General features: G+C 36.3%; 8 protein-coding genes across 8 annotated transcripts; 4 read left to right on the forward strand and 4 right to left on the reverse strand.

The window, feature by feature from the left end:
* Positions 1-538: 538 nt before the first annotated feature.
* C5L36_0A03030 (uncharacterized protein) lies at positions 539-1,003 on the forward strand (the record flags this gene model as incomplete). Its single annotated transcript, XM_029463318.1, has 1 exon — positions 539-1,003. The coding sequence occupies one exon, from the start codon at positions 539-541 to the stop codon at positions 1,001-1,003; it is 465 nt and encodes a 154-aa protein (XP_029319178.1).
* Positions 1,004-1,280: 277 nt separating this feature from the next.
* On the reverse strand, positions 1,281-1,946 carry C5L36_0A03040 (uncharacterized protein; the record flags this gene model as incomplete). Its single annotated transcript, XM_029463319.1, has 1 exon — positions 1,281-1,946. One exon carries the CDS (start codon positions 1,944-1,946, stop codon positions 1,281-1,283), a length of 666 nt encoding a protein of 221 aa, XP_029319179.1.
* Positions 1,947-2,422: 476 nt separating this feature from the next.
* On the forward strand, positions 2,423-5,485 carry C5L36_0A03050 (uncharacterized protein; the record flags this gene model as incomplete). Its single annotated transcript, XM_029463320.1, has 1 exon — positions 2,423-5,485. One exon carries the CDS (start codon positions 2,423-2,425, stop codon positions 5,483-5,485), a length of 3,063 nt encoding a protein of 1,020 aa, XP_029319180.1.
* Positions 5,486-5,618: 133 nt separating this feature from the next.
* C5L36_0A03060 (uncharacterized protein) lies at positions 5,619-12,728 on the reverse strand (the record flags this gene model as incomplete). The annotated part of the gene is made up of 1 exon (XM_029463321.1): positions 5,619-12,728. The coding sequence occupies one exon, from the start codon at positions 12,726-12,728 to the stop codon at positions 5,619-5,621; it is 7,110 nt and encodes a 2,369-aa protein (XP_029319181.1).
* Positions 12,729-13,067: 339 nt separating this feature from the next.
* Positions 13,068-13,493, reverse strand: C5L36_0A03070 (uncharacterized protein; the record flags this gene model as incomplete). The annotated part of the gene is made up of 1 exon (XM_029463322.1): positions 13,068-13,493. One exon carries the CDS (start codon positions 13,491-13,493, stop codon positions 13,068-13,070), a length of 426 nt encoding a protein of 141 aa, XP_029319182.1.
* A 575-nt stretch (positions 13,494-14,068) lies between these two features.
* On the forward strand, positions 14,069-16,408 carry C5L36_0A03080 (uncharacterized protein; the record flags this gene model as incomplete). Its single annotated transcript, XM_029463323.1, has 1 exon — positions 14,069-16,408. One exon carries the CDS (start codon positions 14,069-14,071, stop codon positions 16,406-16,408), a length of 2,340 nt encoding a protein of 779 aa, XP_029319183.1.
* Positions 16,409-16,453: 45 nt separating this feature from the next.
* Positions 16,454-19,714, reverse strand: C5L36_0A03090 (uncharacterized protein; the record flags this gene model as incomplete). The annotated part of the gene is made up of 1 exon (XM_029463324.1): positions 16,454-19,714. The coding sequence occupies one exon, from the start codon at positions 19,712-19,714 to the stop codon at positions 16,454-16,456; it is 3,261 nt and encodes a 1,086-aa protein (XP_029319184.1).
* A 327-nt stretch (positions 19,715-20,041) lies between these two features.
* On the forward strand, positions 20,042-24,928 carry C5L36_0A03100 (uncharacterized protein; the record flags this gene model as incomplete). Its single annotated transcript, XM_029463325.1, has 1 exon — positions 20,042-24,928. One exon carries the CDS (start codon positions 20,042-20,044, stop codon positions 24,926-24,928), a length of 4,887 nt encoding a protein of 1,628 aa, XP_029319185.1.
* Between the last annotated feature and the right edge of the window lie 30 nt (positions 24,929-24,958).

The raw sequence follows: 24,958 nt of genomic DNA on the forward strand, positions 1-24,958 counted from the left end.
AAAAAAGCAGTTTGTGGCGCATTCACCTGAACTGTTTTTCCTCCCAATTACTTCTCTGGAATGTGTTAATTGCTACCACCTATAGAGATTAAGAAATTTTTACTAAATACAATGTTTTCATTTCGCTTGGTTAGCATTGTATATTAAGGAGTGGGAAACTACCGTTTTGACCTGCCGTTGCTTGGTTGACTGCATCTGTTTGATTTCTGCATCGTCGACTAAGTAGTAACTACCTAATGCGTTTGATGATATATTACACAACAAATTCGTTATTTTATTTCGTTTCAAACTATACACAATGGTAATTGTAATTTGATCAAGCTTATTGTAGGGTATTTGTTTTCAGTGTTGACTGTATGAGTTGACAACAAGAGTGGGTTATATGCCATGACGATCATCGCGTTCAACCTTCTAGACTTTTCCACACGCTCATGTAATTGATATATTTATTTTGGGTGCGCCCTTGTGGACGTAGACAAGCCTAGGGACACGAAAAAGAGTTCTCTACCTGAGAAGTGCCCGTAACAACAGCAAGAAGATGCCAGAAGAAGTAGAGAAGAAGGTTTTGGAAGAAACTAAGGATGAGAATGCCGAAAAGAGAAAGGTAGAAGATGCTGAACCTTCTACTGAACCAGATGCGAAAAAGCCGAAGACTGAGGAAAAGAAGAAGAAGAAGAAGAGACACGACCGGTATGCCGATTTGGAGGAACCCAAGACTGATTCTGACGAATCCGATGATGAGAAAGAAGAAATTGACGACGAGAAGTTGATTGTAGAAGATGAGGAGGAAGACGACTTACAAGAAATTGATGCCTCGAACATCATCAGTGGTGGCAGAAGAACCAGGGGTAAAGTCATAGACTACTCCAAGGTTGAGCAGGATATCCAAAAGGAAAGCGAAACCAATTCTGCTGAGGGTGACGACGATGAAGGTGAAGATGAAGATGAAGACTTCAAAGAAAAGGAAGAAAAAGACGAAAAAGAAAAGGTAAACAACCCTTAGACACCAAAACTGTGATTTCTATTTTATTTTTTTGTAGCTTTATACGACAAAAGAAACTAATCAATCTTAAGTACGCTTTGAATGAAGACAGAGCATGCCGATTAGTGTATAGAAAAGAGGAATGAACTTACCTACATGAGTGGAAAGGTGAAAGTGAAGACCATATACCTTACTTTCATTAACAAGACAAAGAATTGGTTGAATTTAATAATATACAAAAAAGGACTTCAAACATTCCAGAACGGAGGTGGATCTTTGTAAAGACAGAACTAAACATTTAACAACAGTTTGAATTTTTAGAAATCTTTTTATCCTTTGGTGCTGGTGTCAATTGGATAGTTTTCCCCTTTGCAACATCATTTGAATTTGATCCGTTTTCATCATTGATATCAAATTTGGTCTTTGAAACCATCTCATAAATGTTTTGTACTAATTGTGTGAATGTATGGTCAACATTGTCTGCACTCAAGGCGGATGTTTCAGTGAACAATAAATTATGCTCAGTTGCAAAATTTTGGGCCTCTTCCGTTGGAACTGCCCTTAAATGACCCAAATCACTCTTATTACCAACTAAAGCTATTACCATGTTAGAGTCTGCATTATCTTTCATCTCCTTCAACCATTTGGAAACGTTTTCATAAGAATCAGAGTTGGTTATATCATAGACAACCAAGGCACCTGCTGCACCCCTATAGTAGGCCGCAGTGATTGCCCTATAACGTTCTTGTCCAGCTGTGTCCCAAATCTGTGCCTTGATTTTCTTGCCATCAACTTCTAAGGTCCTAGTGGCAAACTCAACACCAATGGTTGCCTTTGAATCGGCATTGAATTCATTTCTGGTGAATCTCGATAGTAAATTGGTTTTACCTACAGAAGAATCACCAATTAAAACAACCTTGAATAAAAACTCGTAATCATAACCATATTCATCAGCCTTGGACATGTTGTGAAGTTTATTAGGAAACAGACAACGAGGGATGTAAGAGGGTATGAATGCAAAGAACTTTCAAAATGTAGCCTCCTCCCTTCGTACTAAACGACTCCTTTTCTTAGCCTTCACCTTGTAAACATGCAATCGCTCATTATAATAGCCAAATTAAATAATAAAAAAAAATAAAAAAAAATAAAAGTTGGGAAAATCACAAACAACTGTGCACCAGAAAAAAAACTTGCCACGTTAATATATGACGGGGAGAAAAATGAGTAGTACAGGAAAAAGAAGAAAAAAAGAAGAAAAAAAGAAGAAAAAAAGAAGAAAAAAGGAGGAAAAAAGAGGGCAACGCGTAATTATATCAGCATGGTAATTCGAGAACGTAATTTTGCCCTATTCAATTTCCATTTTCAACGATTGGTAGAATAAAAGATGGTAATGCTCAGCAGGTTCAAGTGGTTTCTTCCCGTGTATTCAATCAACAACCAATGTCGGATATCAGCATCGACCCTACTCTTTTCAGGAGAAGACTCCATCTGATACAGAAGAATATATTTTCAAACGAGTCGTTCCAGAAAGTAAATGGTGTTTTGATTGCAGTTGGTTCCTCTGATGAGGCAAATACTTATCAAAAATCAACAGTTTTACACACTTGGCTATTGGGCTACGAATTTCCTGCAACTTTGATGTACATAACTAATAAGAAGATATACTTTGTCACCTCAATTTCAAAGGCAAAGTATTTACAACCTTTAATTAACTCAACCAATAATCAGAATCTTATAATATTTTCCAGGAACAAAGATCCTGAGCATAATAAAGCACAATTTGAGAAGTTTATTGCAGAGATAGATGCGTCTATTGTTAATCCAGACAATAAGTCGATAGGAGTTGTAACGAAGGACAACTACCAAGGAAAGTTTATGAATGAATGGAGCCCTTTATGGGATGAGGCAAAATCAAAGTATGACTTGAAAGATATTGCATTAGGAATTTCTGAGACTTTAGAACTTAAGGATGAAGAAGAACAAAAATATTTAAGAACCGCTGCAAGGGCATCTGTCAATATGATGAATTTTTTCACTGATGAAATGTCTAAAATTGTCGATGAAGATGCAAATGTTTCTAATTCAAAATTGGCCGATAAACTAGAAGGCAAAATCGATGACGTTAAATTTTTCAAAAATATGGAAAATAACAAGTTGATGAAAAAACTCGGAAAAGATTTTGATCAGAATAATTTGGATTGGTGTTATAGACCAATTGTACAATCCAATGGTAAATATGAGTTGAAATTTTCTGTGGAACCAACCAATGATAAATTGTCAGGTCCGGTTATTATGGCTTCTTTAGGGCTAAGATATCATAATTATTGTTCGAATGTTTCAAGATCCTTCCTTATTCAACCTTCAAAAGAAATGGAAAAAAATTATGAATTTTTAGTTTCTCTCCAGGAACACTTATTTCAATATTTAAAGGATGGTTCGAGGTTTAATGAAATTTATAACGAGGCAATTAAATATATTGATCATCATAATTCTTCTCTCAAATCAAATTTTGTTAAAAATATTGGTACTTTAATTGGTATTGATTTTAGGGATTCAGCAGCAGTTATAAACTCTAAGAATGAGAGAGTTTTAAAGGAGAACTCGGTTGTTAACTTAGTTTTAGGATTTAGTAATTTAAATGATGAGGAGAAAGGATCATATGGTTTGTTATTATCCGATACAATTAGAATCACGGGTTCTGAACCCATTCTATTAACCGAATCTCCTAAAATCAAGAAAGAAATTGCATTTTATTTTGATGATGATGAAGAAGTAGATTCTAATATAAAAAAGGAAGATGGTATTGGGAATGGTAAGCCTGTCCAACAGAAAAAGGAGAAGAACGTAAAGTCTGAATCTCCTGCCGTCAAAACCGAAAATTATGGAAATACTCGTGTGTTGAAGGCTAAGCGTAGAGCAGAACAAAATAATTCCGAAGAAGGTCAATCTCAAATTCAAAAGGAAATACAAGCTGAACTACATGCGAAACGTCAAAAGGAAGGGTTGGAACGATTCAACCCAGAAGACGCAAAAGATGGGAGCGAGTCACGTGCAGTTTTCAAGAGATACGAATCCTATGTCCGGGAATCTCAAATTCCAAATAACGTGAAGGACTTGAAGATTCATATAGATTCAAAGAACCAAACTATCATTTTACCGATATTAGGTCGTCCAGTTCCATTTCATATAAACTCTTATAAAAATGGTTCCAAGACCGAAGAAGGTGATTACACTCATTTACGTTTAAATTTTAATTCACCTGGTTTGATGATTAGTAAAAAGGAGGAATTACCTTACGAACTAGGAGACGATAAACAATTCATTCGTAGCTTAACATTTCGTTCCAAAGATGGGGCTCGTATGACTGAAGTTTTGAAGAGAATCTCTGAGATGAAAAAGGCTGCGGTTAAACGTGAATCTGAGAAACGTGAAAGAGCTGATGTTGTATCTCAAGCACAATTGATAGAGGTTAATAGGCCGAAAAGATTGGACAATGTTTTCGTTCGTCCGACACCAGATACCAAGCGTACCCCAGGCTTTGTTACAATTCATCAAAATGGTATCCGTTATCAATCATTGACTAGGGACCAGAGAGTTGACGTGCTATTCAGTAATATCAAACATTTATTTTTCCAATCATGTAAGGGTGAACTACTTGTCATTATTCATGCTCATCTACGTACTCCAATCATGATAGGTAAAAAGAAAACATATGATGTCCAGTTTTACAGAGAAGCAACTGATATGTCAATTGATGAAACCGGTAACAGGAAGCGTAAGTACCGTTATGGTGATGAAGATGAATTAGAGCAAGAACAAGAAGAAAGGCGTCGTCGTGCAATGTTGGACAAGGAGTTCAAGGCGTTTGCAGAATCAATTGCCGAAATATCTAATGGCTTGGTTGACTTGGATATTCCTTTCAGAGAGTTGGGATTCCAGGGTGTTCCTGGTAGATCAGCAGTTGTTTGCTTGCCTACACGTGACTGTCTAGTTCAGCTTGTTGATACTCCATTTATGGTCATCACTTTAGAAGAGGTGGAAGTTGCTCACCTTGAGCGTGTTCAATTCGGTTTGAAAAACTTTGATTTGGTATTTGTATTTAAAGATTTTTCTCGTCCTGTCGTTCACGTTAGTACTATTCCTATGGAGAGCTTGGAAGATGTGAAGGCATGGCTTACTGACGTTGATATTCCATTCAGCGAAGGTCCTGTCAATTTGAATTGGCCAACAATTATGAAAACAATCAATGCTGATCCCTATGGATTTTTCCAAGATGGTGGTTGGTCCTTCCTTGGCGGAGGCGAAGATAGTGATGAGGAAATGGAAGAAGAATCAGCTGAGTCTGACTTTAACCCTAGTGACGCAGATCCTGAAGATGAAGAAGATTATAGCGAAGAGGATTACAGCGAGGATGACGATGATGGCGATGCGAGTGTCAGCGAAGAGGAAGATGACGAAGATATCGCAGAAAGTGATGTTTCAGATGAAGTTTTCAGTGATTAAGTATAGATCATTTTCATCCATTCTTTCTTCTCAGACTCCCTCATAGTATAGTTTTATGTTTTATTTACACTTTTGTACAACCTAAAAAATGAATATAACAGCTGAAGTATCAGATTTCCTCTATTAAAAAAACCTACAAGTAAGGCATCCAACCAAAAAACATTTTGGATAGATTTTCGTGGCTCACTGCGGTTTGGATTAGCAAATCAACCTGTAAACTAACAGAAACGGACAACCCACCGCTATCACGATAACCCGTATTATCGTCTTCTTTACTTAATATCCCTTTGATTTTCCTCCTTAAAATTTTGTAAACCTTTTCTTGCTGCTTCTTAATCCGTGTAAGGGCCTTATCATCTGATGCTCTTCCATCCGAGGAGCCACTTCGCCAATCCATAAGGGGATCGTGAATAAAACTTTCCAGAAAATTCATCAAAATATTTTCGTTTTCCCTTATGATTGACATAGTTAACTCACATGATTTCCGGAAAGCTCCCTCGTAACCTAAAACTCCCATAGCCTCAATCAAATGTGGGGTCAATCTAAATGGTACTATTTCAGGAACACTAAGCTTTTTTCCCTTTTCAAACATACAGTCGAAATCTATGTGCATAATGATACCAGTTTTCCTGTTGATCATAATGTTATCAAGATGTCTATCACCGACACCAATAAGATAACCAACAATTGACATCACAGCAAGTGATCTGGTATACGTTTCTCTTGCCCGATACCATTTGTATATATTTGGAAAGTTTTCAATCATCCACTTCCCCAATATAGGTGGAAATTTGTCTAAATAGGACTCAAAAATAGCACGTTTTTCAGAAGGTTTGGCATCCCCAAATTCGTTTTTCATGTTTCTCATGTTGATAATTATGTTCTGACGTTTGAATTGTCCATCAATAATATGCCTTAATGTCACTACATTTTGAACCCATTCTATAATACCCGTAGTTTCATTCAATGGTGTGGCAGCAAAACTTTTAATCTGCATATTCCTAGTCTGAGTTTCATAATTTTTTGATAATAAATCATTCATCACGGTAGAGAATTCCATGACTTTGTTGTCTTTACGGAGATCATCCCGGGGTTTAAAAAGAAGGAAATATGTCTCACCATTGGTACCCGTAACCCTTACTCTTTTGGGCTGTTGCAAAGAAAACAATATTTTGACTTTTTCATGAAATTTACTGTAGAAAATGACATGTTTATCAACGTCATTTTTTAGATTGTATAATAGATCTACATTCTCCTTGATAGGCAATGCCAAAGCTAAGCATTCAGAATCCCTTGGGTAATCAAATCCCAAATCCTTGTATAAATCCTTGTATAAGGTTCCAGATTTTGGATGTTTGAATTTGTTTGTAGTGTTACAAACAGACATGATGGATTCAAGCAATATCAAACCTGATGCAATGAGCTTCGGAAGTTGGAGAGTCTTGCTATCGGTGTGATTTCTGCTATCTTGAAGTTTGGTTAATATCATTGTACCTATTGCCTTCCTTTTTTCGTCCACAGATCTAGCCTGCGAGAATACAGAATAGAGTATTAACCATGGGTATTTAACGGTCAATTCTACGATAACCTTGGATATAAGTTCAGTAATATTTTTATCATCATGAGTGATTCTTGATATTATTTGAGATAGCACAATATACCATTTTTTTCCTAGATTGGACACGCTTTTCTCAACAGTCTTATTTATCAGTTGGTAAGAATTATGCCTACTGTCAGACAACTTCTTGGTTATGTTGCATGTGGGTTCAATGTCAATGTATTTATGATAATAGTCTAGCCATAACGTAACAGCCTTTGGAAGAATCTCATGGACATATTTCTTAGATGCACTAACAGCCAATAGGTACTGTTTGATAACGGCATAATCAAGAGATCCATCAGACTCTTCCAAAATCTGTGCCTCTAGTAACTTATTGAGGTATACGGCATACTGGTAGTTCACATCTCCAGAATTATCGTATACTCGCTCACGGATCAACGCATTATATCTTTCCTTAATCTCGTCAGAACTCCCTTCCGCGGAAACGTCCATCCAGTTTAGATAAGTTAGGGAAAAGTCAAGATAATATGGGTTCTTTGTATGTAGATTATCAACCACTAGTTTCAAAGTCTTTAAAGCGGTTTCGTAGTCATTCTGAGCCCAAAATAGTTTAGAGAATTCAACATTCATCAACATTGTAGAAGCCTGTGTCATTTCCACATTGTCATCATTTTCATTTAGTACAAGTGCCTTGGTAATAAGTCTAGTTGCTTGAGGTAGCTTGCCATTTTCCCTCAAAATTCTACATCCTTCAACCAAAGAATCTTTGTATAACGTTTGGAAGTCTTTGCCTGGGTGTAATTTATAGATGCTTGACTTTAGTGAATGGATTTTCCAAACTGATTTATAATCTTGTTTTGAAAAGTCCAGTCGATTTTTTAGTATTTGAATCACCTTGTCATCTCTACTATTCATTTTAGCTAATATCTGGAAGTCGTAAAGAGAGTGCAACAAAATCATATAGTCAGATATTTTTTTTTGAATAAAATTTTGTGAGTTAGAAATGGCCAAACCAATGTATTCAATTGCATTTTCAATATGTCTACAACAAGATGGTATAGCTTGCTTATGTAAGGCAATTAAGCCTTGAGCAATTTCATATAAAATAGACATATCAGAACCAGAGATGGCAATAGCATTTGAGTTTTGACTCGAGTAAGACCACCTTTCTAGATTATCCATATCACCTGTGTAAATCGATGCTTGAATACCATGCAAAATCCAATCAGTATTAATAAGATACTGGTTTGGCCCATCATCTACTTTAGCTTCGTAGTTTTTCAAATTTAGGAGAAGCTGTTCATATTCACAGTTTTTATTTAAAACTTCAAAAAGCTCGGTAACAGATGCATTCTGTGTTGTTCCTTTTTGATTCGGGTCGTCATCAAAATTATACTGTGCTATTGCCCTTAAAGATTCATTGGAAATTTGTATATCTTCATTGAATTTAAACTGAAGTAACTTGTCACTCAAACTATTCGTCGAAAATAATTTAAGTGCACCATGCAACTGATCGTAATCTTCCAGTTTAACGTACATGTCCTTTAACGTTGAGAAAAAAACATCCTTGGGAATTATACCATCCTTGTAACCATTTTCTAAAAATAATATGGAGCCTTCATAAATATCACAGTCTGCACATCTCTTAGCCATAATGTCATGAGGAAAATATTTTAAAAACTTTCCTATTCTTTGAACTCCGGTTCTCTTTATTTTAGAATTGTTCTTGTTTGATGCTTTGGATGCGTCTTCTTCATCCTTCACTTTACTACTCCAGGCCTTTAAAAATTGAAATATTTCAATTATTGTAACGAAATATTTCTTCAATCCTTCCCTTATCACCTGATTTTGGACCAGGCTTAAATCATTGCTGAGTATGCTCATAAATTCCTGCTGAATATTTTTCTTGGCAATATTACTTTCGGGACACATAATAACCAGAAATAAGATAGCATAGAGAAGAACAAATTTTGAAATGCTGACATCGAGCAATGGAATGACTGTGCATATTGAAGAGATTTGTTCAGGTGCATTCAAAACTTGGTCTGCAAGTATTGCACAATTATGAAGAACATTTGCCGAAAAATCCTTAACCCACGCATTATATTCTTTGTTGTACTTGTATATAGGAAGGTCCATAACTCGTGGTTTCATACCCTGTTTATATCTACTTGATTTTAATGGTTCCAATATACTCTTGGTCAAATCATCAAATTTATGCCATATTAGCGGTGGAATTTCGCAAATCGCCAAAAACTCTTGGATAGTGTAAGCTAGAAATTTTTGTTCCTCAGGATCGACTGATGAGACAAAGTTTCTGACGAGTATATTTTTGATAAAATATATCAAAAATTCCATTGTTGAATGGTCATAATCTGCCCCCTTTTGTTTCTGTAGGTTGGTAACAAGTAGAAAATTAGAAATATTGTCATAATAGTTTCCTGAAAAGGTTTTGATTGTGTTATGAGATGATGTTTTCATCAGATCAAGGTTACCTAGCAACGAAATAACTCTAGCTGACTTCAGTGCAATTTTTGTTTTGTAACCACTATCAGAGTCTAACTGATCATATTTTTTGAAAGAATTAGTGACAAGCAATTCAGTTATACTTAGAAATACCTGATAAACAAGTTCATCTTCTCTGATTAGTTTTTGATAATTGATATACCCATTCTCTAAATATTGGATCAGATCATTTAATACTTGCTCAAATACCCACAAATTGTCGCTCTTCAGTCTGTTCCTGAACTCACCCAGCAATCTTCTATCGGACACATGTTGAAAATTAATACTTTTCATTGAGGGTATTCTTCTCAATGCAAACTTATAGCTGACATCTTTCTCAGGAGATATTTTCAACAGGTTAACAATTATTTCTGTGGTAAGTGACTGGCATTTTTTTGAAAAACCATCAAATTCAAGTACAAATTGAGATATAAGAGAGTCAAAAACAAACCTCATCGATTTTCTGTCTACTTTCTCCGCAATTAGTTTGATATGCAACAAGCTCTCGAATCTGAGATCAGGAACTTGAATAGCAAGCTGCAATGCCATGATTATCTGGCCTAAACATGCATCAAATTTTTCGCATAAATTTAGTAAGCATCCAATCGATTTAATTGCTCTGATCTTCATGTAAAAAGGATTGCTGCCCTTTTTGTCATTAAGGGTGGTTGAGATGACTTGCACCAATATTAATAACCATCTATTGAGAAGCCTTTGCGATGCGACTAGCCCATCCTGACCATACCCTAGAGAGACGCTGATGATTTCAACCGCATTCTTGATCCTATTGAAAGTTTCAGGATTTGAGCTATAATATGCAAGTAAATGGATTATTAGGTATGGACCTTTGCAACAATTTAGCATTTCTTCAAATGCCATACCTTTATATTTAGAATCATATATTGATAGGATTTTCATGAGTTTAGTCTTGGAAATATGATCATAAGTGGCATAAAGATACGCCAGTATACCGTCTAAATGAGTATCAATAAGTTCTGACTTCGGTACCTTTAAAGTTTGGGAGATAAAAGAGATGTGGTCTTCCTTGTAAGAATCAATTAAATATGGAATAGTGTATTTCAATGTACGCTCCAAAAACAATGGAATACTGAGCTCAATAGCAATGCAAAAGTTTGTAAGTAATCCAGGCCTCACTATTCTGTTCTTGAGAACATCTCTACTGATAAGTGGAATAAATGGTTCAACTAATTGCCATGGTGTAATGTTTTTTGTTCTCGCAACGATCCTGAGTTGATGGATTGCAAGGTTTGAACGGAATTCATCCACATCTGACATGAACCTTATCAAACGACTCAGCACTATGTAGTACTTGTTGTCAATGGATTTAACCAGTAAAAGTTCACCTAGTCCCTGAATAGTACCTTCAAATAAATAGTAATTTCCAGATTCGGGTTCCAAGCTCAACAAAAATGACAAAATAGTATCAAAGTCTTGTTCATACTGTTCATCCTCAGGTGCATGTAAAATCAATGGGAATAGTTTGACAGTTAGCAGCCTTATAATCCTCAGCTGATGAGTAAATCCAAATTCAATAAATTTGAGTAGAGTCGAGTCAGCGCCAAGCCTCGGTGGCCTATATGACCGAAGAATTTTAGTGAGAGCATGTAGTAAAGATATTAATATGTTGGGAGATACCTGAATCTGATGTTCTTTTAACAGAACATCGATGATGGTGTAGACCTCATGTAAATCTTTGGTCATGTTAGCCTTGTGAATATAGACACTTTGCATTATATCGGAGGAGATACTAATGCTCGAGTCACAAATCCTACATGAATGTGTCTTAATATCATAATTTCCAGAATGGTAGCACGCATAATCACCCAATGCGTTGATTGTGTTAATCAACTGGATTTCACTTAATCCTTTTATAGATTTTTCGACTTTGCCCGATTGAATATCCTCAATTATATCCGTAGTTAGAACATGTGTCTGTAAACTAAACTTAAGGTTTCCAAATCCAAAAGACAGTTTCATTCTCTCATGTAAAGATTGTAACTCTGTATCCTTAAATTGACTTATTTTTTTTACATAAACTAGTTGGGAAGGATCATCCGTATCATGGAATTTAGCAGCCATTAAAAGTTGCAAACATCGTTTCAGGTCTGGATTTGATACACAACCAATTAATTTCTCAAAATATCTCACTGACGACTCCGACAAACCGATATTAAGCCACAAATACTCTTCATAGTTGACTGATTTTAGAGTTATTGCCAATTTAAGTAATGTTTGTGAAAGCACTACTTGTAAAATCTTAAAGTTACATAGCAAGGACCAGTTCAGCAAAAAATGGCAATATTGAATGACCATTTGAAGCCGGCTAAATTGGGAAGTTGGATTATTGTAGTAATAGTTGAAAGTTGACTGAAGAAGAGAAGAGTAGATATTGTCAAGCTTATCAATTATCACATTATTTTCGGAAACAAATTTGATATTAATGATTGTGTTCTCCAAACAAAACCAACATTTAGAGATAAATGAATCCAGGCTAAAAGCTGCATTCCGATGGCTAAAATACAACTGATCTATTGCAGGATGCACTAGATACTGGATGATTCTGACAGCTATTGATATTTTCGAAATTTTCTCCCAATAGATACTATGAAATCTTTCAAATGAAATTAAATTGTCCTCAATGTTCTCCATTATCATTAAGGTATCCATATTAGTTGTGTTTGTGAACGATTTGATAACATCTGACAACAGATCCTCCATGTGGTTCAATATGTAATCACGTTGTTGAAAAATAAGCCTATTATATACCAAAAACCCCTTCTTGAAACAATCTATTGTAATTTGTATGAGCGCAAATAAAACATCATCCATCAGTTGATTCGGACAATTCAAACAATTGAAGAAGGGGAAAACAGATTTTAGTACAGAGAGATGCCGATTGTCCTCTATTAATAAGGAGGGATTTCTAGAAAACATTGTTTTCAATGCAGTGAATATCTTCGAAACTATCTGTGCCTCAGAGAGCTCATCGGTCAAGTTAGTAGAGTTGGTTTGTAGTTGTCGATTTTCATAAGAGGCAAGTACCGAACCCAGTAACGCGTTGATAGAATTTGAATCCCGATCTTTCCCCGGTGATTCTTGGGATATCAACGTGTCTAAGATCCCAGAGAGCTGCAAGAGTGTCTCCTGGTCTGTCATCAAATTCTATACGCAGCACTGTTGTCCTTACTTCAAATGAGACCTTTATTGCAAACGCTCAGCACGTTTGATAGTGTGATCAGTGATTTGTACAATAAGCATCTCTCTCGCAGCAGATCGAGCCTTTACGCGAATTCGTCATGTGTGTACAATTTCTCTTGAAAAATGTGCCCTGCGTATAGGATAAAGCTTGTATATTATAAAATAGGTCTATAGAAGAGTATAAACTGCCTAAATGATCTAAAATAGACATGAAAGGAGAGGAAAAAAGGGGGATATTATCAATGCATTTCAATGTTATCTTTTGTGTTCATTAAATTCATCATTTCTTTGGGTAAGTCAGTTCTTCGGTTTACGGAACAAAAGGATATGCGGTTCAGGAGCATGACAGCCATAATGAACCCAGCCCAGAGATTGTGTTATTCCTAATTGTGATCTCCATTCGTCTTCTAAGAGGATCTTGAACGTGCCAGATTCATCGAAAAAGTCTGATGGAATAATTTTCAACATATCACGAGGCAATGCCACATGACGGTACTCGTAGTCGTCATCTGCGTATCTAGGGGAATAGTAATATTTGTCTCTGTAGGCGAAGATCCTCTCTCTTTCCTGTGGAGTAAGCGGTTTTGGCCTTGGCACTTGGCTCGCCCCATAGTGACTCGGATGCTGTTGTTGGTGTCTTTGCAGCTGTGCCTGAGCCTGCGCCTGCGCTTGTGCTTTAGCCTGTTCTTGAGCTTGAGCTTGTTCTTGTTGGAGGTCTTGCATGGTCAAACTGAGGGTGGCTACTACCTTAGTAGAAGAAAAACGTGTTAAGAGACCAATGTGTTGTTCAACAGGTTAATTTCTGCAATTTGCTGGCTCTTCAACTGCAAAGTGTCGTCACCAACCACTTCCCATGTCTGGATGAAATCCAATTTCCTCACTATGGGGGGGGGGGTAAAAAAAAAAAAACCGGGCAACGCGAATTTCTTCCAGAGGAAAACCGAGTACGTAGAGAATTTTGACGCGACTCGAGCGAAAACAACCGTTTTTTTTTTTTCCGTTTCAGGGGACAGGTATGGCTTCAAATTCGTGTTTCAGATTTGAGAGCGAGAGTAGAGGGGGTCCCTGATTGTGTCTCTCAAATAATAGATTGGTGTCAATAATCAGATTTATATACCGACCCCCCTTCCCTTTATCTCTTCTCACATTACCATTGGTTATTCTAAATTTGCCATTTATATCTTGATTGATATATCAAACGATTCAATTTAGTGATAAGGTCCCACATCCTTTAACTACAAAATAAAAAAAGCTCTCTCCTTTGTATTTTTGTGTGATATAAAGTACTCCGTGTTCACATGCCACTCGGACTAATTGGCCTCAAACCACAGCCACACACGTGGCGGAAAGCAAAGGAAGATGTTGCATTTTATAAAAAGTGCTTTGCGGATGGATACTCGTGCTTCTTATTACCAATCACTAATCAATCCTATAAGGAAGTTTGCAAATCCTATTTTCACTCGAGTCCAAAATCAATGGATACTCTAAATGCTCCCTTCCCCGAATTCCACCATACTGACTTGCATCCATGCTTAGATATTTATAATATAGTTGGATTAGTATCTTCTTGGTTGGAATTGGATAATGATGATTTGATCATCAATGAATTCTCATCGCAGGTTCTAATCAATGAACTATCATATGGTCATCATCTAGGAATTGACAAATACATGCTAAGCCCCCCTAAGAATATCAATAATATACAAGTTTATGCATCCAATATTGCAAAGATATTGAAACTTTTTCCTTCAATTCAAATTAGTATATCGTTGCCAATGTGCCAAGACTATAACGAATCAAACAAGGAGTTTTTTGACTTGTACTCAACTTGGGATACATGGAATGTGATTCGTACATTATGTAACTACAATGAAAACCTCCATGTATCATTGGGCGCACCAATGACAAATATTCCTTCGGCTGTATTGGATCGGTGGCTCCACGAGCCAATAAGCTTTTATTTGATTTCCGTTACTAAGTTTATTTCTAATGCAAAGTCATATCCCGTCTTGAATAAATTCAACCAATTAATACTATGGAAAATGTTACAGTTCAAGTCTTTAGAACTACCTGTAATCATCCTCCATGGAGTTGATCGCATTGGCCAAGAGAATGAACTAGTTGAATATGACTCCAATAAAAAATCAACATATCTTTCATATATCCAGCATTTAGTTTCAATATCTAAGAAGAGCTCATTTGTGCCTTACATCAGTGAATTCATTCTATCCGAGTTGAAAGATTCAGGCGTGAGTAAACAGTTTATCAATTCTCCTGCGGTTCTACAATGTCCACTGGAACCATTAACTGAGAATTTGCAGGATTACACTTATAACTTATTTGAAAAAGACAGTTTTAAGTATGAACAATATGGGAGGGCTTTTATTAAGGCATTGATACAGTTGAATAAATCCTGGAACTTGGAAGAGAAACCACACATACTATTTTTAGGGCCAGGACGTGGTCCATTAATAGATAAGTTTTTTGATGCACTGGAATTATTGCAAACACCATCAGAAAACTTCACCATAACTGCCATCGAAAGGAATCCTGCTGTAATGATATACCTAAAGCAGAGGAATTCTCAACTTTGGAAAAACAATGTAAATATCTTAAATATGGATGCCAGAGATTACGATAATTCACAGTATGCAGCATTACACTCGAAAGTAAACATGGTCATCTCAGAATTGATTGGTAGCTTTGGCTGTAACGAACTAATGCCAGAATGCATTGATAGTATATCCAATTCCGTATTTTGTGATCCTCATTGTGTTTTCATACCTCAGAAATTGGATTGCTATGTTGCTCCAGTTTTGGCCCCTAAGTACTGGAAGCTTGCTTTGAAGCTATCATTTGATAAGATGTATATCCCCATGATTCCCGAAATGGAACTTTTCTCTGAGAGACCAGAACCTGTTTGGAGCTTTGTCAGTGAGTCAAAGAAAAACAACCAACATTTGCAGCAAACACACCAAGGCAGTACCAATCATAACGATTCTAACAGTAGTGACAACGTCTGCACCATAGATAATGCATTCAGCACCAACAATTTGTTTAGAAATAAACACAATTCGAGAAACTCAAGGATATCCATTCAGATTGAAAAAAAGGGCACTTTACATGGACTAGCAGGCTATTTTAAGGCAGCACTATTTGACGACATTGAAGTTAGTAATTTACCCAAGGAGGTTGGGATGAGAGACTGTGTTTCATGGCTTCCTGCATTTTTCCCATTGGAATCACCACTCAACATGTTTGAAGGGCAGGAAGTTTCAGTTTTCATGCAGCGGATTTGTTCCGGTCCTAACGTGTGGTACGAATGGTCAGTACAAGGTTTTTTGTATACATTGTTAACAAACTCACTAGCTCATATTCCTCATAATTCCCAGGAAAACTCCAGACTCACAAATAGCTCGCAGATGTTATCAACATCAAATAATCCTTCGCCAAAGAAAAACAGTATGAAGCATATAAACTCTCCGGCAAATTCTTACGATGATGCCAATGCACAGTATACCATGAGTTTAGAGAGAAACCTAGTATCTATCAACGAAAATAAGGTCAGACTCTGTACAGGTACCTCGAGAATACATAATTTAAACGGTTGCGGGTTCAAGTTAAAATTGATACAATGAAATTGTATAAGAAAATTTATAGACATAATGGCGTAAAAACAAAGCTCATATATAAATACCCTGCGTTAATAATTGAAACTGATCATATAATCTGGTGTATGCACTATTCAAGGATTTGTTGATAAGGAAGTTATCAATAAATAAGTCAACCTCTTCATCTGTTAAATGTAGTTGAAACCTTTGCCTTAGTAGAACAGATGTATTCTCACCAGCTTTAAAGCATGGCAAAGAAGAGTCGGTCTGCATTAGTTCTACCATGTTGATAATACAATCCGCATTTCTTCTTAGTGATTTGAAAGCCTCCTTTGTTAATCTTTTGAACTTTTTAAAGTGATATGATTCTACCCCACCTAACACGTCAACATACTCTTGTGTTAATTTAAAGGGTGCGCTTTCAAAACCTACAGAACCCGGTGAATTAGAAAGCAAGAACCCAAAATCAATATGAACTATATGACCCTCAGAATCAAACATAATGTTACCATTATGCCTGTCTTTAATTTGTAAGATATAACAAATAACTGAATATGCGGCGAGAGATGATGCAAAATTATCTTGTGCTAATTTATAGCGTCTACTATTTTCCTCACCAAACAATCTCCTAAAATGATCTTTCAATGAAATGACTCCGTTAATCGGTTGCTCATTTTTCTTTATCATGTCCTGCTCAAGAGCCTTCTTTATGGAATGAACAGAAACTGCATTAGTTATTGTCTCCACTAAACCTGTGCTAATTGAGGTAACAAGAATCTTCATTCTTTTCACCCAAACTTTGACTTTATCTTGATACCAAATATTAGCCATAAGATGGATCAGCTGACAAGCGAAGGCTTCTTGAGCCAAATCATCCCCGGTTTTTGCTATCATGGAGAATAAATCCCAGTTTTCTAAATGACCAAATTTACTTTCTTGACGAATGCGTGCCTTTTTAGTCTCCCAATCTTCACCTAAGTAGCTCAAGCCTGCAACTTTCATATCATTAGAAAGTTTACGCTCTCCAGCACCTTCGGTATCTATATTATTGGCAAATCCTTCTTGCATGGTTTGCATGGAGTTGATAATTTTGTTTTTGATTTGTAATGACTGGTGCTGAGGTAAAGGTGAGCTGGAAGATTCCAGCTGTGTCAACATAATAGATGCAATTCTCAATTGTGTGGCAATATTGTTTTCCTTGTCACTCTGTGCAGTAAGAGGTGGTATAGGTAGATTACTACTTGTGTCATTTTTTATCATATTCTGTAAAGAGTCTACTTGTGTCATAACTGAAGTATTTCTGAATTTTTCGTAATTATTTGTCATTTTGACAATTGAAACGTCTGCCAAATCCCCCTCTTCAACTACGTCGAAATCACCTTTCTTTAAAGTAGACATTTCTGCGGTTGATGCAGTAGAGGCTATTCTATTTGAGGAATTATAGGAGAGATCAAACTTGTATTTGTCAGACCCACCCAGATCTTCATAATCCTCAATATGTCTCAGTATACTTCTATTGGAAGGAGTTGATGGATCAAAATCTGCTTCATCGGTGAGATATTCAATTAGGATCAAATATGGAACTCTTTCTGCAGAGTTAAGAACCGCACTCTCATTTATTGCTATTCTGCAGATCTTATGCATTTTACCCTTTTTAGCTCTTGGTAATAGCATTGGGATATCAATTTCACAAGGTAAATCTTTATTAAGTATAGAAAGTTCTGCCTTCAATGTGGATAATCTAGCCTCTTTTGGAACTTTCGAGAGCCTAATCGAGATGTTTTGCAAAGCTATTACAAATTGTGTCTCATTTTTGAAATAGCTTGACTTGAGTAATTTTTTCTTCTGTTCCTCATTTAGTGTTACATATTGATGCGGTTTGGTTGCTGAAGAGTTTGAATTTGTATCTGGCATCTCGAAACTATCTTTGTAGTCACTGGAGTTACGAATAGAAGATGCATATGACCCAGTATCAGATGCATAGTTATTTGAGAAATCCGCATATGAGGTGTTGGGTGAAAATGACACATTAGTATTCGTATCTGACATAGCCTCATCATTACCATGCAAATCAGGCATAGATTTTGCAAGGTTATGAGCATGATCAAATGAAGTCTTCTTACTTTCGCTTTCAGCTTGAGCGCTGCTGTCATTGATATCGTTTATTGATGAGCTAGAATGCATATGGTGTAAACCCTTTGATGGGAAGTAATTTCCCCTTAAAGATGGTTTACGCAGATTTGGTAAATTTAAATCAGAATAAGCTTCAATCATCTCGAATCCAAGGTCACGATTCCTGCTTGCTTTGACAGAGTCGGAGCTTTTACGAATTGATTCTGGCATGGGAGAAGTTGATCTTTTTTTAGGAACGTTTGCTATAGAACGTGTCCGTCTTAAGATATTTCCTTTATGTTCACTTTTGCCTAAAAGAGCATTATTTAAAGTATTCTTCTTAGTCAAATTTTCTGTTAGGTTTTTCTTGATGTCTTTCACAACTTCAAAAACCATAGTTTTAATCCTCTTCCCCTCCATTTTTACTATAGGAGACACGTAAGATGTTGATTCTGGCACAGTGATGCCCGACAGAATTGAACTGGAAAGAACAATGCTCGGTAAAACATTAGGCTTAAAATCCTTATTGATTTCAAACTTGGGAATAACACCGGACGAAGAGGCAAAACTCGAGTTTGTAGTCTTTTTACTTGAAGAATAATTAAATAGTTGATACTGTAGTTCATTCACTAATCTTTTGCATGTTTGAAAACCTATACTCTCAGGTTCCTTTGACAAATCCTGTAACATGGCCTGAAGGTGCCAAAATGTTATTAGGCTAAAGTGGGGATCAGACGAACAAATATCTTTAATCATTTCTTCTAATGCCATTGACTGATTTTCCATAGTAACAAGCAATTGCAAAAACTGTGGGGCGAAGAATCTTAATTCACCTATGGGAAATTTTTCAATTCTCTTACATATGTAGTACTGAATTGCAATATTTGGATTGCTTTGAAGTAGTGAAATGCAGTGAAAGATTTCAAATTCCTCAGAGTTAATCCTAGCAAATAGATCAGTAGAAGACAGATCTGTCTCTTTCATATCGGCAATTATATTGGTATTGATACTCAATTTTTCAAAATCACTATCCAGACCCACAGCTTTAGAAGAAGTGAATGAATTTCCATTATTATTGGTATTGTTGGAAATCTTTTCCCCCCCTTTTGAGTATGTTGAATGATTGGTTTCTATTGACGTTTGCACATTAGAGTCGTCATAGTTTCCCGCATTTATCGAGGCTTCATGGTGCGATAAACCTTGATCTTGCTTAGTACCCATTTTGAACAATGCGACACAATCAATATGTTTTCCAAGGTATACTGTGACAGTGCTTTCTCGTAATTAGGTTTGCCTGAAACAATCTTCTGCCCGGCATAATTTGTCCCATTCAAGAAATAAGCAGAATGAGACACTTGGCATGTTTCGCTCATCGAAAGAAAACACAACAGTGGCAGTGAGCGAAAATGTTGAACTTGTATTTTTCTCTATTCAGAGATTCAGAGAGCCGTGCCTCATGAAAAGGCAAAACTTGTGGAGGAAAAACAAGATTGTACCCAACTACAGACATACCGAAACTAAGTACCACTGAGAGACTTGAGACTCAAAATGGAATCTATGTCTCTTAGAGCTACTCCAAGGACTCCCATGACTCCGAGAACCCCGAGAAGTTCTAAAAAACACAGTAAATATGAAATCGACAACATACCGAGCCAAAGATTTAAAATTGGTTATCAGAAAGTGACGTTGGACATTGACCTAGAATCTAACTCAATTATAGGAGAGACCGAGATAACGGTTTTACCACTTGATTCACATTTGAAGCAGGTGAAATTAGATTGCAGGGGTATTCAAATTAAGTCGATTATTGTAAATCAAAGGCGTGCACATTTTTCATACGACGACTTTCTTCAAAACATAGAGTACATGAACGACGAAGAAAATATGGTTTTAAAAGACTACAAATATGATCCATATTTTGATTCTCATAGTAAAAGTATCGGTATTGAGCAACATGAGATGCTAAGAGCCAAATTTTTCCCTCTTTTTTCTGACCAAAATGAACCTGACGATCCAGGTTCATCATTCAGCAAGTGTACTTCAGAATTAACAATTAGGATTCCAGAGAGTATTAAACTTAGGCTACAAAACGCGAATAAAATCACTATATCTCCAGCCGGATCCATAAGGCCAAATGAGACACCTACAACCGCAAGTTCATTTTTGAATTCTGATAAAGCGTATACACCTTTGAATATAAAGATAAATTACATCGTAAAAAACAGCAAAAATGGTGTTCAATTTTATGGTGGGAAACACACTACTATACCCAGAGACAAATGGTATTGCTTCACTCTAAATAACGATATTGGATGCAGTACCAGCTCTTGGGTACCTTGTATTGATAATTTTTATGAAAAGCCCGCATGGGATGTAAATATTGTTGTGCCAAAGACAGTAGGAAATATAGGAACCTCAATGTTGATTGGAACCAAAGAAGCCACCAAGGCCTTACAAAAAATGGCTGCTCAAAATATGATGCTAGCAGATTCCGAAAATAAAATCACAGGCTCAAAGGACCAAAAATCAGAAACAGGAGATGATGGTGACGAAGATGAAGATGAAAGTTCTGATAAGATGGAAGACATACCAATAACAGTTGTAGTACCGGAACTTGTCAGTTCGAGAGAAGGTCCCCACCCAATGGATGTTGCAAAGAAGTTGGTTAACTTTCAGTTCTACAACCCGGTCTGCGCCCACCATTTAGGGTTTGCTGTGGGATGTTTTGAAAAGACCCCGATGGTGGATGTTAAACCTGGGACAAACGATTTTAATGTTCATCAACAAATGATAAAACAGGACTACGCAGACTCACCCATAGAAGTCAGTTTGGACGCCAGTAATTCAAATAAAGTCCCTTGTTTACTATATTATCACCCTGGGAGAAAAGAGGAAGTTTTAAATTCCACTATATTTCTCTATAAAGTTTTTGATTATTATTCAAAGGAATTCAGTTCGTTTCCTTTTACGAGTTTTAGTTTACTCTTTATTGATCATTTGCCTGCTGAAACATGTTCATTTGCAGGAATGACAATTGCATCATCTCATCTGTTGTATGGACCAAAACATATAGAACCAATCTTTGACACAACTGAGAAATTATGTGTTGCATTGGCAGAGCAATATTCTGGTGTCCACGTGTTACCAAAAACGCTAAATGATATATGGTGCACAATTGGCATAGCTAGGTATATGTCTTACCAGTTCATGAAAAAGCTGTTTGGTACAAACCATTACAAGTTTCTTTTTGAGAAACGATGCGAACTATTATGTGACATAGATATAGGGAAAAGGCCGCTTGCAAATCAACTGTTCAGATTTCCTATTAATGTAGATCAGGATTTAAATTTTATTAATTTGAAAGCACCATTAGTCCTTTCAATATTGGATAGGAGGATCACGAAAACCGATAAGTTATTTGGTTTATCCAGAGTCATACCGAAGATATTTTTACAAGCAATGTCCAATGATTTGGTTAACGGTAATAACCTATCTACTTCCCATTTCCAACGGGTTTGTGAAAAGGTTGCACATCATAAGTTAGAAGCATTTTTCCAAAATTGGGTTTATGGGAACGGAACTCCTATATTCAGAATCACTCAGAAATTTAATAAAAAAAGAGTGTTTATTGAAATGACCATTCGTCAAATGCAAGCATCTAGTTTGAATAATGATGAGGATAATATGGCTAACAAAGATTTGGTCAGGAAAGATCAGACTCTTAACTTTGTCGATCAGGCAAATACATTTCTAATTGACCATCAAAATTTGAAAGTCCAACCGGCATTTTTTGGCCCCGTCAATATTAGGATACATGAAGTCGATGGTTCTCCATATGAGCACATATTTTCTATCAACGACTCTCTGGTTAAATTTGATATACAGTATAACACCAAATATAGACGGAAAAAGAAGGAAAAGAAGGAGGAAGAAGAACTCGATGAAAGAGATGATAAGGAGAAAGAAATTAGAAGGAAAGACAAAAACGATGAACCTGTTATTAATACTCTTGGTGATGTGCTTACGACAGCTGAAGAAACTAGGAACTGGGATTTAAAGGAGGATGATAATGATGCTGGAATTCAAACGGGCATAACCGAAGAAGATAAAGGAGACGCATTTGAGTGGTTGAGGTTTGATGCAGATAAAGAATGGATCTGTAAATATACTATCAACTTGGCCGATGAGAAATTTGAAGCGCAGCTGAAGCAAGATAGGGACGTAGAGGCGCAATATGAGGCAATTAGGCATTTTGCCACAGTAAACAGGCCAGGCTTATTTCATGCCAGAGTTTTATTGAGAACATTGATTGATGCTCGATATTATTATGGTATTAGGGTTGAGGCAGCTAAAGCTTTAGCAAAAATCTCCTCGGAAGAAAATGATCATATTGGAATGAGATTCCTGCTAAAAGCTTATAAGCACTTATATTGCTATGATAATAAAATAGTTAAGGGATATTCTGAACTAGATGCTCATGAATATTTGCCAAGACCCACTGATTTTTCTGATTTTTCAAACTTGTATGTTTCACAAGCCATCTTGGAATCCTTATCTAAAGTTAAAAATAAAAGTGGTGATGCTCCCATTGAGTTGAAGAAAATCATGCTTAATATTTTCAAGTACATAGATGGTAGTACCAACCAATTTGATGACACTTTATTTCACTGTTCTCTTGTTGAATCATTGGGCAATCTAATTATTGCTTCCAATAAAGAAATTCCATCTTTGGATTTGGACTTGCAATTTGATATTGCATCAACGCCGGGAGATATTTGTGATCAGTTTAACTCTTCCGCAATCCAGGAACTAAACCGTTACCAAAAAATGGATGAATGGTCTCCTTCCTACAATAACTTGATCACGTTAACTGTTATCAAGCAGAAAATTAGATTGGTTACTGCAGGATTAGCCAGAATGTCATTTATGGATGTAATAAAGTATACAACCAGTAAATACAACGATGACATCAGACTTTTTGCCTTCAAATCTCTTCTACTTTTGGGAGGTTTCAAAAATAGAAACATTTTGCATTATTTTTTCAGCACAATGAAACTAGATAATTCACCTGGTTTTAGATATAACTTAAACAAAACTTTGGTTGAATGTGTAGGTATAGCTGCTTACACATCTTTGCCTTCTCTCCTAGCTGATGAGGAGTTTTTAGTTACACCTGAAGTGAACTCCTTGAAGAGCAACCGTTTCATACAAATTGAACATTCTATTTCGAGACTCTCTTCTCACTCCCGTGCGGATGAAATTGCCAGGAAATCTATTCAGTCATCAATTGAGATGATCAGAAACGATTTAGGTGTAGGTAAGGGTCTACGAAAAGAGTTATGGGATACTGCTTATTCATGTTTAGTACCTATAAATACAAGAAGAAATGTTTTGGATATCATGATGGTCTTATATGAAGCCAAAGACTCTTTCATGATTAGCACAAACTTACCCAGCGATAAGCATATTGTTTGCAAGGTTAAGAATAAGTCTACCGATTCATTAGATCCATCAAGTTTGTCATATGTTATAGCTCTAAAACGTGAACCTAGGTTTAAAATACAACTCCCGATATTGAAGCTTGTGGGAAAGGGAGACCCTAAGAAAGAAGTAGAGATGGATGACGTCGTTTCTAATACAGAAAACGAGGGTTTGCTAATGTCGGCGCCTATTTTGACTCTATCTCCAAAAAAACCAAGAAAGAAAAGGGCTGGATCTGTTACCTATGAAAATAATGGTAATCAGTTTAATGTTAGAATCAGATTTCATAAAAAAAACCAGCGTAATTACAAACGTCTTGAAAATCCTCGGATTATCAGCCATGATCCTAGTTTACCTTTAAGGTATGTTCGGTTCAATCTGCGAACGAACACTGTTTGCGTTTCTACAAACGAAGAATTTGATTCTTTACTCAAACAAGAGACGTTTAATGTCAATATAAGAATAAATTCAGAAAAATGGAGATCATATCTGAAAAAGATAGACTCAGAACGGTCTATAGGTATAACTGAAATTAAAACGAAAGGGGGTGCTGATTCTGAATTAACCAATCTTGTTTCTTTTGGGGCGCACTCGTCGGAAGATTCCAAGTCCTGCAGCGATACTCAGGGAAAACTTGCCACTGCTAAAAGGGATTCAAATGAAGTAGATAGATCCGAACACACACATTGGGAACAAGTAAATCTAAAGAATCAAGACGGAGCAAGTACCACTGAAGAAAATTTCGGAACTCCTGTTAAACTGAAGCTTTCTCTGAAACCAAATTCAGAAGGAAGGGCTTTTGACCATAGTCATGAACAAGCAACGAGTAATTTTGCTTCTACCTCTTCTGAGAATACGACAGTGGTGAGTGGATCGAGAAAAAAATCACAAAACTCAAATACTGTTTCTCCAAAGAAGAAGCAGATTCCTAAAATTAAGCTGAAGTTGAAGTAAAACGTTGATCTACTGTTTTTGACTTATAAA

The sequence above is a fragment of the Pichia kudriavzevii genome, chromosome 1 (genome assembly GCF_003054445.1).
Source record: "Pichia kudriavzevii chromosome 1, complete sequence".
NCBI classification, from domain to species: domain Eukaryota; kingdom Fungi; phylum Ascomycota; class Pichiomycetes; order Pichiales; family Pichiaceae; genus Pichia; species Pichia kudriavzevii.